A 13,298-nucleotide genomic window follows, 5' to 3' on the forward strand; every position below is an offset into this window, starting at 1 on the left:
TGTACAGAAAATAAGTACTGTACAAAAGTACTGGACGGATGTGTGACCACTAGGGCTGTACTATGACTTAGCTAAGAGTCTACAGGAGTAATACACCTCAAATCCAAAAAACATCAGTGCACAAAAAACAAACACAGCCATTTGTAGTGATGATCCTGCATCTAAAAAGCTGTGATATTTTTGTACAAATCCCCGGCTTATAATGAGACTGTCTGTACTTAAACAGCATCCCTTCCACTATGATAACATTACCGTCCATATTACAATATTAGGTTACTCTTGCCTCTTATTCCTAGACTGAACAGCCTAGCCACAGACCTCTACACTCCTACTAGAGCAATGATGGATGGATGGAACTTTGGTTGTACAGCAATTATGGAGTAGATGTAGAAGAAAATGGAAAGTTTATGAAAGGAGGTAAAAAGCTAACACTCTCATGGTCTAAACAACTCTAGTGTTCTAATCTACCTAACACCAAATGATTTTGTTTATCAAAGAGATTGTCACAAGAGCCAAAGAAAGTTAAACAGAATATGACTCAGACTATTATGTGAGACCTGGAGGTATCAGTGAAATGAATTTATGCAATTTTAGCAGGAAGGAAGGCATTGGAGCTGGAAGGAACCACAATGAGACTCTCATTGACGAGAAGCCTATGAAGGTCTAAAAGGAAGAAAAATAGGATTGCATGAGATGGGGGGGGAGGGGGGGCAGTGGCAGCAGCGGTGGCAGCAGCAGCAGCAGCCTTGCTATTAAAGAAGCACAAGAAACCTTTAGAGACACAAAGGTGACAGTGACAAATGAAAGCCAGAGGCATCTTGGTACAATGACTGGAATAATGAATTCAAAGACAAAGATGTGAGTAACAAGGTAAAGACATGGGAAGAAGAAATATATTTATTATCAAATCACAGAAAAACTAAACCTCATGCAGCATACACAGCATTTATATATGGTGTAAAGCATAAATGGATATTTGTAATGCAGCCCATCCCTGTCAGAGTGTTGCTGCTACAACCACTGGAGGATGCTATCAGAGAATCAATCCTCCCATCACTGACCAATGGCCACATCCCCACACCAGAAGAGAGGGAGTTTCTAGCACTACCACTCAGGATGGGAGATGTTGGCATTAAAATTGCAGCAGCCATGGCAGGCTATGAACACAGAAAAAATCACTTTGTCTCACCAAGTCCTTGTCACAGAAGATGTGAGCCAAGCTTGAGATGAGTTAAACTGGCCAACAATGGCAGAAAGACAAAGACACACACAAGCAATGCGTGGGAAGCGAGACAAAAGAACCAGCTGCAGTACACAATTATTTCTTAACATCAGACCAGTGCAGAAGACTTGAAATGGCACCGGAGGCTGGGGCATCAAACTGGCTGGCAACCCTGCCTTTCATTGCAAGAGGCTTTGACTTCAACAAATAAGAATTTACAGATACCATATCCTTGAGATATGGGTGGCCAATAGAAAATCTACCTTAAAAGTGTGTCTTTGATGTAAACCATGAAATGGTTTGGAAGAAGGGAGGCTTTGCGTGCATTCAGCATGATGAAGTATGCAACCTCTGCAATAATGGTGCAGGAAATATGCTATGATGTCACCAAAGAGCCAGCTTTGTACCCTCTAGATGGTACGCCTTTCATTCACAGAGCAGTAAACACATCAAATGATACTAGAGAGAATGTCAGTGCTCAAAGTTTCTAGACACATCAGCATAAGGTTTTCTTTGACATTAGGATATCTGATCCTATGGCAGCAAGTCACAGCAAACTGTCTATTGGGGCTGCACACCAGAGGAATGAACTGGAAAAAAAACAGCAACTATCAAGAATCCAACATGTAGACCACACCTGATTCACTCCCCTTGCATTCACAACATCAGGTGGGATGGGTCCAGAGGCAAGGAGATTCCACTGGCTGAGGTTCTGTCTGAGAAGAAACATTAAGCCTGGAGTTCTGCTATGGCCTGGATGAGATGTTGACTATCATTCTCCCTTCAGGGAATGCACTCCTGTGCCTCAGGGGGACAAGATCACCAGCCATCAAGCCTGTCTCTCTAGTGCGTAAGGGCTAGGAAGCTACTACAGCTGACAGCCACAGAGACCAGCAACTCCAGTAAATTAATGATTTTATTAGCACTGTAACATTAATTACAGTAATAAAAGTAGAAGCATATGGTTGGTAACCACAACTGTTGGAGTGTATGACATCAACCGACTGTAGTATGAAGATTAGTGTTAACCTTCACATTACATCCAAATGGTGAATTGTATTATGAAGGTTGGTGTTGATCATAATATTACCTGTATTTTCAAAAGGATGAAGGTGATTTTATACTTTTTAAAAAAGTAACAGTAGTAACAGAACAGTAGTACTACCAGACCAATCTGTCTGACCAAGCAGACCCATCAACTGCAGGCAGGCAGTCATCCCTGCAAGACCAGCCTGTGCAGTGAGCTGATGTTCCCTTGTGTAGGACAATGCCTTGCCACAGCAAAAGGTGGGGATAATGTGGAGGTTTGGCTCCTGGATGAAATGCATGTACATTTCTGCATCCAGTTAATGGGCATTATGGTAGACTTCACATCACCCCATTATATGGTTGTATGGTCACCAACCAATGTTGTAATGGCTTCCTGTGATTACAGGAAACTATTGTCACTCCATGTATAGTCACTTTAGGAAGAAAGAGGCAACACTACATGAAGTGTGTGTGAATAATGGTCATTACCACCTACTACTGAACATCAGGGGATCCAGCATTTGGTAAAAGAAGGGAACCCAGAATTTATCTACTCCCTATTGACAGAGCTTTATTACTTGGGTCAGATCCATATAAAACAGTATTGGAAAACATGTACTGCTTAAACCTTTAAACAACTTGCTTTATTGGTTGTGTGCTGTGTTAGCTATCTGTAATAACAAAAGGCAGTGTTCTTCCCTTCTGGCAGCCTGGATACAATATGGCACATTTAAAAAAAAAAAAAAAGGGTCCTAACCACCAGTATACTCCCCTCTGTATCCACCACCAGACCAACCTGAAGCCAGCATCAGGCCAGAGCATGAGATGTGCAAAGAGGTGACAGAGGCCTGGTGTCCTCGCAGCTGCAGTAGACACCCAGGCTGGCATGATGTCCCCCCACTGGTGTTCTTGCCTCCACTCCTACTGATAAAGACCACAGGAATGATCAGTTTGTTTTCATTTGATGGATCTGGGCCACTCCCACACCTTTAATACTAAGCCATGACTGTATGAAATTCAATGAGCTTTAGCTATATGGTATGAATGAATTTCCTTGACACTGTCCTGATTTTCATTCATTTGTACATTTTGCTTAGCTCAATGGGAGAAAATGACAATGCTACAGCCCTACATCCCTCCCATACCACTTATTCATGGCTAGCATCATATTCTTGCATTAAACTACTGTTATAACTCAGCATTCAAGATGAGAGATGGCAATTTCAGGCCAAACTAAAATGAAAAGAGTGTAACCTATGGTATAATACAAACACAGGCAGACCTCAATATCCAACAGGTATGCATACCCATGACATGTCACTGGATAATAATTTTGTTGGGTTTCAAAGCAATTTTCCCCATATGCTTCTTAAGAAATAATGAAGATGTGCTCTATACCCCACCAAAAACTAATGCATTCATTTGTTAAGTAAGGGTACTGAGCAAATGAGTCATATGTACACAGAGATGCATTCCATTACAAAGGCTCACGGTGACTGATCACGACTGTATCCATCTCTCATCTCCCCGTCTCTATTTTTCTTCTACTTTTTCTCTTCTTTTCTCCTTTCCTCCTCCTGTTCCCTCTATCCCTGTCTTTTTTTAACTTCCTTGTCACATCCAAGTTTTATATTAAAAAAACAAAAAAAAATCTGTAAATGAGGAAATACACAAGAAATTTGAGTCCTTCAACCTCCTACCACATGCAGAGTCAATGTTTACCTAAGACCACACAGATGACTTTGGCCTCAATGCAGCTGCCATAAGCCACCATAGTATTTTTTTCTCTCTCTCTCTCTCCAGTTGTGAATTAGCAAGAGTAATAAAATTTCTGCGTAATTTGGGTCTGTTGCGATTTGTTTTCTGAAGATTAAGGGTGATGATGATGTAAGGGGAGTCCTGCATGCATGTAGATCCCATATAAAAGTACAATGTTTCTTTTACGAGTGTTGAAAATTATATTATTTAAACTGCCTGCATTTCAAATTTCCAACACTGGGTCATCGAAAAAATGAAGCAAATGAAGCAGCTCTAGTCAGTTTTCCAGGGCATGTCTCCTGTGTTTCATCAAAAGAGTGCTTCATCAGTTTTCAATTTGCTTATTATTGGGGTATGTCTGTACTGTAGCTCCTTTTTCCACATTCTGTCCATTTTAACCCCATCAATCCAGTGATGTATACAGTATTTTCTTCTATTCTTGGTATCCTCAGACAATATCATTCAGGCTGTAAAGAGGTTAAAGGAGACTTTGAAACCCTGTGACTACATATGGTCTCCCCAAATCTTAAGTAAATTGTCTGGATGTTGCAAGAAAAAAATGACAGTCTGAAAGGATTAACTTACCATAAAATTGCCATCTCTCCATTTTGACCACTCAGCTGTAACAAGTGAACAATTGTACTATCTGTTCTCTTGACCGCACCTCTCCAGTGTTCATCAATTCAGCAACTTCCTCTTCAAGCTGCCCACAAATGCCTTACACATATCACATCTTCCATTTCATTCACTTCCCTACTACTCAACTCTGCCTAGCAAAGCACTATCACATCATACTTTGCTTGCTTCTTTCCTTCTAGTCTTTTACATTCATCATTCACATCTCTCGCATTCCACACAATCTTACAAACCTGCCATGTTTTACTGGACTCTGGGGATTTTGGGAAGGCACATGGCATGAGATCCTTGACTTTTTTTTATTTTAAAGCATTAGAGGGAACTGACTTTCCTGGTCCTCACCATCCTTTCTTCTAGCCTATTTGACACAGAGGAATACTAGGGCAGTATTATTTCTAACCTAATCTTGAGGATAAGCTGGTTCTATGGCTGACTGTCCCAGCATAATAAATAGTTTCTTAACATACAACAAGCCATTTTGACTTGCCACTAGCAATACAGTAGGATCACCTGCACACAAATGTAGATTAAGTGCTTACCTGAACAATTAACTTAAGGATGAAAGAAATGACTGAAGTTTACACCCTGTCAGTATGGTGACGAATTTTTCATTTTTCTCAGATGACTACCAGATGATTTTATTCAATTTTATTCAACCAGATGATTTTATTCAATTTTCTTCAGCTTAATAAGCATGTCAAATAAAGGGTCAATGAAGGCTGCTTCTAACACCTCCAGTTAAAAAAAAAACTCTCTGGGTACATAAAACAATCTGGTAGTTGCATCACCATCATCACCAATGCCAATGCTGTGCTTCCTTCAGGGAACCTGCAATCAGGGGATATCTATGACAGAAGTGCTTTCAGGCAATTTTATCCTCATACACCCATCTCACCTTCTCAAATGCTTCTCTTCTTTTTCCTTCTCCCTCTATAATGTACTGATACACTTTCTTCTTTCATACTACATAAGGTCTGTCACTACCGACACTCACAAGCTTTCTTTGACACCCTATCTCCAAGCATTTCATGTATATGCCCATTATAAATTCCTTCTTTATCCACTCAGGCAAGCATAAAATAAAAAAACGTCACCAGAGAGAAGTGCATAAGTTCAGGAAGTCCTTCCCTGAGGACAGGCTGCAACAAAATGAGTAACACCAGATTCACAATGCTGGAAACTCCTACTCAATCCATTTGGTGAGTTGTAAAAATGTGTTGGAGCTGCGGTGGTTTTGTGGCTGGAGGACAAATCTCATGATGTTGGAGCTAAGAGTCTAAGGTTCGAGCTTACATTGTGGCAGGCATTTAAAATGGATGATGGTTGTCTGTCTTTTCTTCTTTATGTGAGCAAGAAGGAACCAATGGCCACAAGCTTTTGTAGCATTCTTTGTACAGACACCACTTCCCCATTTTTACTCTGACACCATAGGGAAGGGTTCTATCAATCTATCTATCTATTGCCAGACGCCTCAATCCCATTTGGGGTGGCCACAAACAAATTGCCTCCAAGTCGCCCTGTCCCCCGCCATTTCACTGCCCTGCTCCCAACTCACACCCCCCTCTCTCATATACCTCTCCATCCCATCCCTCCATCTCATCCTCGGCCTCTCCCTCCCTCTTCCCCCCTCCACCTCACTCACATACACTCTCTTCGTCAGTCTTTCACCCTCCATCCTCTCCACATGGCAAAACCACCTCAGTGTGTTCCTCATAACACTTCCTATCACATCCACATCCACACCACAACGCTCCTTTATATCCTCATTTGTCAGCCTGTCTCTCCATGTGACTCCACAGGCTCCTCTTAAATAACTCAATTCCACTGCTTTCACTCTTGACTTGTGTCCTTCCAACAACGTCCAAGCTTCACTTCCGTGCGTTAGAGTTGGTATCACAATACTGTCATGTAGTAACTTTTTCACTTCCATGCTCACTTCCCTGTTTCTTATCACTGCTTTCAAAGAACCAGCAACCTTTCTTCCCTGCTGTACCCTTTCAAGCACTTCACCCTCCAAACCTCCATCCTTACTCATCACACTACCCAAATACTTAAACGTACTCACATTTTCCAATTCCTCACCATCCAACCTCGCTGTACATTCACTGACTTCACCTCTCTCGAAGACCATCACTTTACTCTTCCCTACATTCACCTTTAGATTCCATTTCTTACACACTCTCCCAAACTCATCCACCAAGCCTTGCAGCTCCCCTTCATCTTCATTCAACAACACGGTATCATCTGCAAACAACAGTACAGGGAGTTTCCAAACACTATCCTCTCTCACCAGGGCCACTCCAACATCCACTACCCTACCTTGTACCTCTTTTATTACCCCATCCATGTCCAGATTGAACAACCATGGAGACATGACATCCCTGTTTCAACCCAACTTTCAAAGAGAAAAATTCACTTAGTTCATCATCCACACGCACTGCAGCCTTCGCACCATCGTACATACTCTTCACAGCATTCAACAACTTCCCATCTACTCCACATATTCTTAACACTTTCCACAATCCTTGTCTATCCACCCTGTCATATGCTTTCTCCAAATCCATGAAAGCCACATACAACTTCTTTCCCTTCTCTAGAAACTTTTCCACTAAAGATCTAAGAATGAATATCTGATCTACACAACCTCTTCCCTTCCTAAAGCCTCCCTGTTCTTCTCCAACTAATTTCTCTGTTCTTTCTCTAACTCTGTCAATAAGTATCCTACCATACACTTTTCCTATTATACTAAGAAGACAAATGCCCCTATGATTACCACACACTTCTTTTTCCCCTTTTCCTTTGTACAAGGGAATAATTATACCTGACTTCAAATCCTCCAGGACTCTATCTTCCTCCCAGGCCAATCTGCACATCTTCCACATCCATTCTACTACTATCTCTCCCCCATGCTTCAGCATTTCACCACACACTCCATCAATTCCTGGGGCTTTCCCCGATTTAACTTTCTTCATTGCTTCCACAACTTCTATCCTACTGATTTCTTCCTGTCTTCTCACCTCCCTCCTTCTCCCAGCCATTCCCCAGCCACTTATACTCGCATTACTTCCATCCTCTATGTTCAACAATTCCTTAAAGTGTTCTCTCCATCTGCTCACTTTTTCTCCCTTCTCCACTAGTAATCTACCATTTTTATCTTTCACTCCCCTGCTAACTTCACTTCCACCCTGTCTTACTCTTTTCACCTCTTTCCAGAACATTTTCTTACAGTCCCTCCACTTTACACTCAAATTCCTTCCAAATTCCTCATCCACTCTCTTCTTACTAATCTTTTCACCTCTCTCTTTCTTTCTACATATAACTCTCTCTTCCGCCTCTCAACTTCTTCCACGCCCCTATTTCTCATCCATTCATTGTATGCTTTCTTCTTTTGTGCCACATCCTGTTTCACCTCTTCAGTCCACCATGCTGTTCCTTGCACCCCCCTCCGTCTTCTCTTCCTTCCACACACCACATCACATGCTGCACGTATTTCTTCTGTAAATATCCTACACACACCTTCCATGTCTCCCATCTGCTCCAATTCATATTTGCCCAATCGTTCCTCCACTTCTCTCTTATACTCTGCCTTTTTCTCATCCTCTTGTAACCTTTCCACTCTCCTTGCAACTACCCTTTCCTCTCGTCTTTCCCTTCTTCTATTCCTCCATCTTACTTGAATTCTAATTCTGGCCACCACCAAGTAGTGGTCAGAAAGTCCAGTCCCCCAACCTCTATAAACTCTTGCATCCATTACACATCTTCGCATCCTTTCACCCACACACACATAATCAATCATTGCCTTCCTTTCATTCAGTTCACCACCCACCCTTCTCATCACTCGCCATGTATACCTGTGGATCATTTTATGCCTGAAGAGGGTATTGGCTATCACCAATCCCCTCCCAGCACAAATGTCCACTAACGCACTCCCATTCTCATCTATCTCTGCAGGCACACCCCACTCACCAACTATTCCATCCACCTGCACATTCCCAACTTTACCATTCATATCACCAATCAAAAACACTCTCTCATTCCTTCCAAACTTTTCCATGCACACTTCTACATTTGTCCAGAACTCCTCTCACTCTTCTAGCACAATCTTGCGTTGGCGCATACACACACACAATCGCCCACATTTGTATTCCAACTTTCAACTTTACCCACACAATCCTTGACCCAACTGATCCATACTGTCTTATGCTCCTCTTCCATCTTTTACTCACAACTATACATACTCCTTCCTTTGCCCTCTCATTCTCACCTACTCCTGCACATATACCCAATCCATACTCCCATTCTCTCACACTTTCTCCTCTCCATTTTGTTTCAGTTATTCCACATACATCCACTTTCGCACCCTCAAGCAACTGGACAATCTCTTTCTCTTTCACCTCATCATTCACTCCCCTTACATTCCACGTTCCGATAACCATGTCCTTTGTTCGGTCCTTGGTCGTCATCGTTTGGTCAGTCTTTGTCCGAGGCTTATTGTTTGTTTTTTTTAGTTAGTTGTTTTCCGGGGAGGGGTTAATTCTGGTTATTACTCTCCTTTCAACGGAGAAAGGGTGTGTTGCATGTAGGAGGAATGCTGGGCCTCAGGGAATAGGCTTTCAAGTTCATTCCCAGAGCTGGATACATAAGAAATAAGTCTGACCTGTCCTGGTAATGGTGGTGGTGATCGGAGGCTGGGGGGGTCTGGGGTACACGCCACACCGACACCAGGCCATCCTCATGACCCACTGCAAGCATGTGTGCACACACACCCTCACGCACACCACCTGCAATAAGTTCACTTGTAAGTACAGTATGGTAATGGACTGCAACTGCTTACAAGAATCATATTCTTTCTATGCACTTAAGTTATGGCCAAATTTTTTCTAATAATACAATTCTTCATCTGGCTTGGTATGCTTCTCTGTCCATAGATCATTCTCTCTGACAGATTCATCAAGGAGGAAACAGAAAGTGACAGACAGGCCCTAAATGTGAAGTAGACACACATGGCATACTAAGGTTTCATCCCTGGCTGTATTTCCAGATAAGGATCCAAAGTTAGTGTTTATAACAAAGCATGAATCCACAACGACTTAACAACAAAACACTCACTGATGACAGGAGACCAAGTAAGTGCAGAAGGTGGAGAGGTGTAGTCAAGGGAATATGTAGGTGTCCACCCATTTGCTCCACCCTGTGCCCACACTCTGGTGCCACCTTCCCCTCCTGAGGCCAGCAGGCAATTATTCCCACTCCATTCCAGGAAATTAACTGGGCCCTGTAGTGGAAAGAGATGCAAATAAAAGTTTTTAAAGCATGTAACAGCAGTAAGAGTAGGCAGTGGTGCTTATCATCATCTCACTCAATGTAGTGCTATCTACAGTGAAATCTACAGAGTGACAAGCTAATATTATATTTCCTGGAGGCCTAGACTAGAGGGAGGAGGCTGGCAGAGATCAGCAGTTCCCCATCCTCTATTTTTGTTTGCTGGGAAAACTTTACAGAATCTCAGAGAGTCCAGTACATGTGTGGGACCCAGGAAAACTAGGCACGTTCATATGCCCATGCAGAATGTGAGAGGTGTGAATGAGGAATGTATGAGGGTAGAAGCAGTGAATGTGTTCACAAGTAATAAGTATGATGATAATGTGTCAAACAAAGTTGAATGGGTGTGAAGTGAAGGAGTGGGAAGGAGTGGAATGTGTAAAGGCAGGTATAAATGCATGTGGAAGTTACAGAAGTCGTGATGTCGAGTGATGACTGGCAGAGAGGAATGAAAGTCACCTTCAGGTGTATGTATGTCATGTTCCAGCTGAGAAGGTGAAACTGCTGGGGAATGTTATGCATACGCCCTGTAACAACAGGGGTTAAGCACACAGATTCTGGGATCATTAGAATGAAGTGAAAGGACAGATGGCAAGAAATCATACTGTGTTTCTTATGTGTGACATGAAAAGGAGAGTTAACACTGGTCCTGTAAATGATTTAATGTATTGTTATACAGTGCCAGGGAAGGAGGGCAACTGAGAGGTGAGTCAGGAACGGGGTTTATGCATTTGTGATTAGTATTTATGGTGCACAGATGCACACAAATATATACGGTAAAGAGAGAAAAGACATGCTGAAAGAAGCCTGATTGATTAAATGCTTGAACAATGAATGTTACTTTGGAGTGTTGTTGATATGATGATGATGCAGAGGTTTATCTGTGCACAGGACTAAGGTATGCATGGTTTAGCTAAGAGAAGCAAGGTGAATAAAGAAAGGAACAAACTGAGCAAAAGACTGAATGAAAAGATGTGCAACAGGAAAATGGCAGATGAATACCATTTTAATGTAGTAAGGAAGCTGGAGTCAACGAACTGGGAGTAAACTGACCTGGACAACTTGTGGAAACCATATATATCAAGTGCTTAGCTAGGAATGCCACAGCAGCGTGTAGCAGCATCTGGCTGGCAACTAGGCTGAGAATTAAAGCATTGTGGAAAGAAGAGATTGAATGGGCAGTGGAGGAAAAGGGGAAGAGGTGTTTAGAATGGATTCAAGAATGGGTTCAAATGAAAAATGGGAATACAATGAAAGTAAGTGGTATTTCAAGAGACTAGTAAAGAGAAAGGAAGAAGGTAAATGATGATCTTGGAAGAAAATGAATGCAAATTACCCTGAAAAAAGGAAAAAATTTTAACAAGAAGTATGAAAATATAGAAATGACAGTGGAAAGAAGAATGAATGAACGAGTGATGAAAAAGGAAAAATACTAACAAATGGAACTGAAGTATGAAGCAGATGAAGTGAATACTTTGAAAGGCTGATGAATGGGAATGACAAGACCAAAGTGGCAGTAAACATGATTGGTACTGATGGTGAGTGGAGAAGGAATGAAGTGCCAGAAATTATGACACTGGAAGAAGTAAAGAATGCTGTAATGCAGCTGAAGAATTAAATGGCAGCAGGTGTTGATGAAGCATATGCAGAGATGATTAAGTGTAGCAGACAGAATGGAATGAACGGTTGTTAAAGGCATGCAAGAAAGCTTGGATGAGTGGAACTGTACCAGTAGAGTGGAAAAAGGCCATGATTACCTCCCTGTAGAATAAAAGTGGGTGAAATGGTGCAAAAGTTATCACAGTATAAGCCTTCTGAGTTTTGTAAGAAAGGTATATGAAAAAATTATAACAGAGAAAGAAAGGGATATGGCAGAAGGCAAGGTAAGGAGTGGATAGGGTGGCCTTCACTGGTAGAAGGTGTACTGATCAAATACGGTACTGTACAGTAAAAGTCCTGTAATCCGAATCGCAGGGGACCTAGGTCTTTCGGCCTAGTGTTTTTTTTGGACTGTTGGGAGGGCCCTTTGAAAACATTAGAAATATGTACATGATCATTAAATAAACACTTCAAATGATATGGGTTATTGTTTTATTCACTGGAAATGCATAGAAGTGTAGATGAATTGTTGCAAGGAGGACATCCAATCCAAGGGCAAGTTCAATCCAGATAAATCCTTAAAGCCCAGAAAAAGAAATGAAAAAATTCTGCCTTGAAAAAAAGATGAACTAAAAGTTATACCCAGTTATGTGACAACAATGGCAAAATTTGCTTACACGATAATTGTGGTGACCGTGTATGACAATCCCATGCGTATACAGTGCCTTCTGTGCACGGCGACAGTCAGATATTTGAGTCAAGATGGTTGCCCAGTGCTTACATTCGCTGTAATCATCTTCCTTTCATTCTATTTCAAGTGTGCAAGGCCACTGAAGCACCATAGCTATTGCCATATAACAATGCAAATCCGCTATGAAGTGCAGTGTGAGATATCAAGTGGAGTGATAGCTTTTTGTGTGAAGTACTGAAACTTGTGACCTGGAAATCATGTGTGGCTAGTAGATAGTGTGGTACTACTGAGTAAGGTTTTTCAATCTTGGTATACAGTAAATTATTACATGATGAGTTTTCGCTTGACATAACCCCAATGCATACTGAGACATGACTGTATAGTAATACTGTATAATATTCTGTACCTCAATTTTTATATTAAAAAAAATATTTGGAGTTGTTTTCTTTATCTCTGACTAATTATACAGTACAATGTAGGGTTTCTGTAGGAATTAGACCTCCCCCCCTGGAGAGCTCTGGGGGGGGGGTAGTACAGCATTACCCGAAAAATTCATTATACAATAATTATGGATTTGGCCATATCAGTAATTCACGGACACTTGGGGAGGGGGGGGGGGTTACTGTATGTCACAGAGGCTAACTGTGTGCTAACATGTACAATGGAATCTCCTAAATCACTGTCTTATGAGACCGGGCACATCGCAAGTGGAAAATTTCACGATTTAGAAATAAATCTTATGGGAAAAATTACTTATGAGTCTGTCATTTTGGGAAAATTGCCTCCCTTACCCCTAAACTGATATCAAACTGGTCAGTGAACTTTAACAACCTGGAAAAGAAATTAGAAAAGCATTTAATGGAAATGAACAATACTGTGTGGATCTAACCTGGCTATAACTGACGACACTGCTTGAATGGATGGGGGAGGGGGAAGGGGTTCCTCCTTATTACATCTAACTTCTGGGTGTACGTAAACGTTGGCTCTTTCTTCTTCTTCCCCTTCCTCAAAGAAGTTGTAGGCTTAAGAGGGTTACGATCA

At 41.6% G+C, this 13,298-nt stretch overlaps 1 protein-coding gene across 1 annotated transcript in view; it reads right to left on the minus strand.

Annotated features, from left to right (window-relative positions):
* LOC145403091 (putative E3 ubiquitin-protein ligase HERC1) overlaps positions 1–13,298 on the minus strand; it is a 597,230-nt gene that overhangs the window by 76,110 nt on the left and 507,822 nt on the right. The window contains 4 exon segments of the mRNA XM_080274923.1: positions 3,048–3,132; positions 7,157–7,183; positions 9,335–9,426; positions 9,755–9,920. Of these exon segments, the coding sequence (XP_080131049.1) occupies positions 3,048–3,132; positions 7,157–7,183; positions 9,335–9,426; positions 9,755–9,920 (370 nt within the window).

Source organism: Coenobita brevimanus, chromosome 60 (assembly GCF_032717465.1).
Source record: "Coenobita brevimanus isolate Jiangsu-jjx chromosome 60, ASM3271746v2, whole genome shotgun sequence".
NCBI classification, from domain to species: Eukaryota; Metazoa; Arthropoda; class Malacostraca; order Decapoda; family Coenobitidae; genus Coenobita; species Coenobita brevimanus.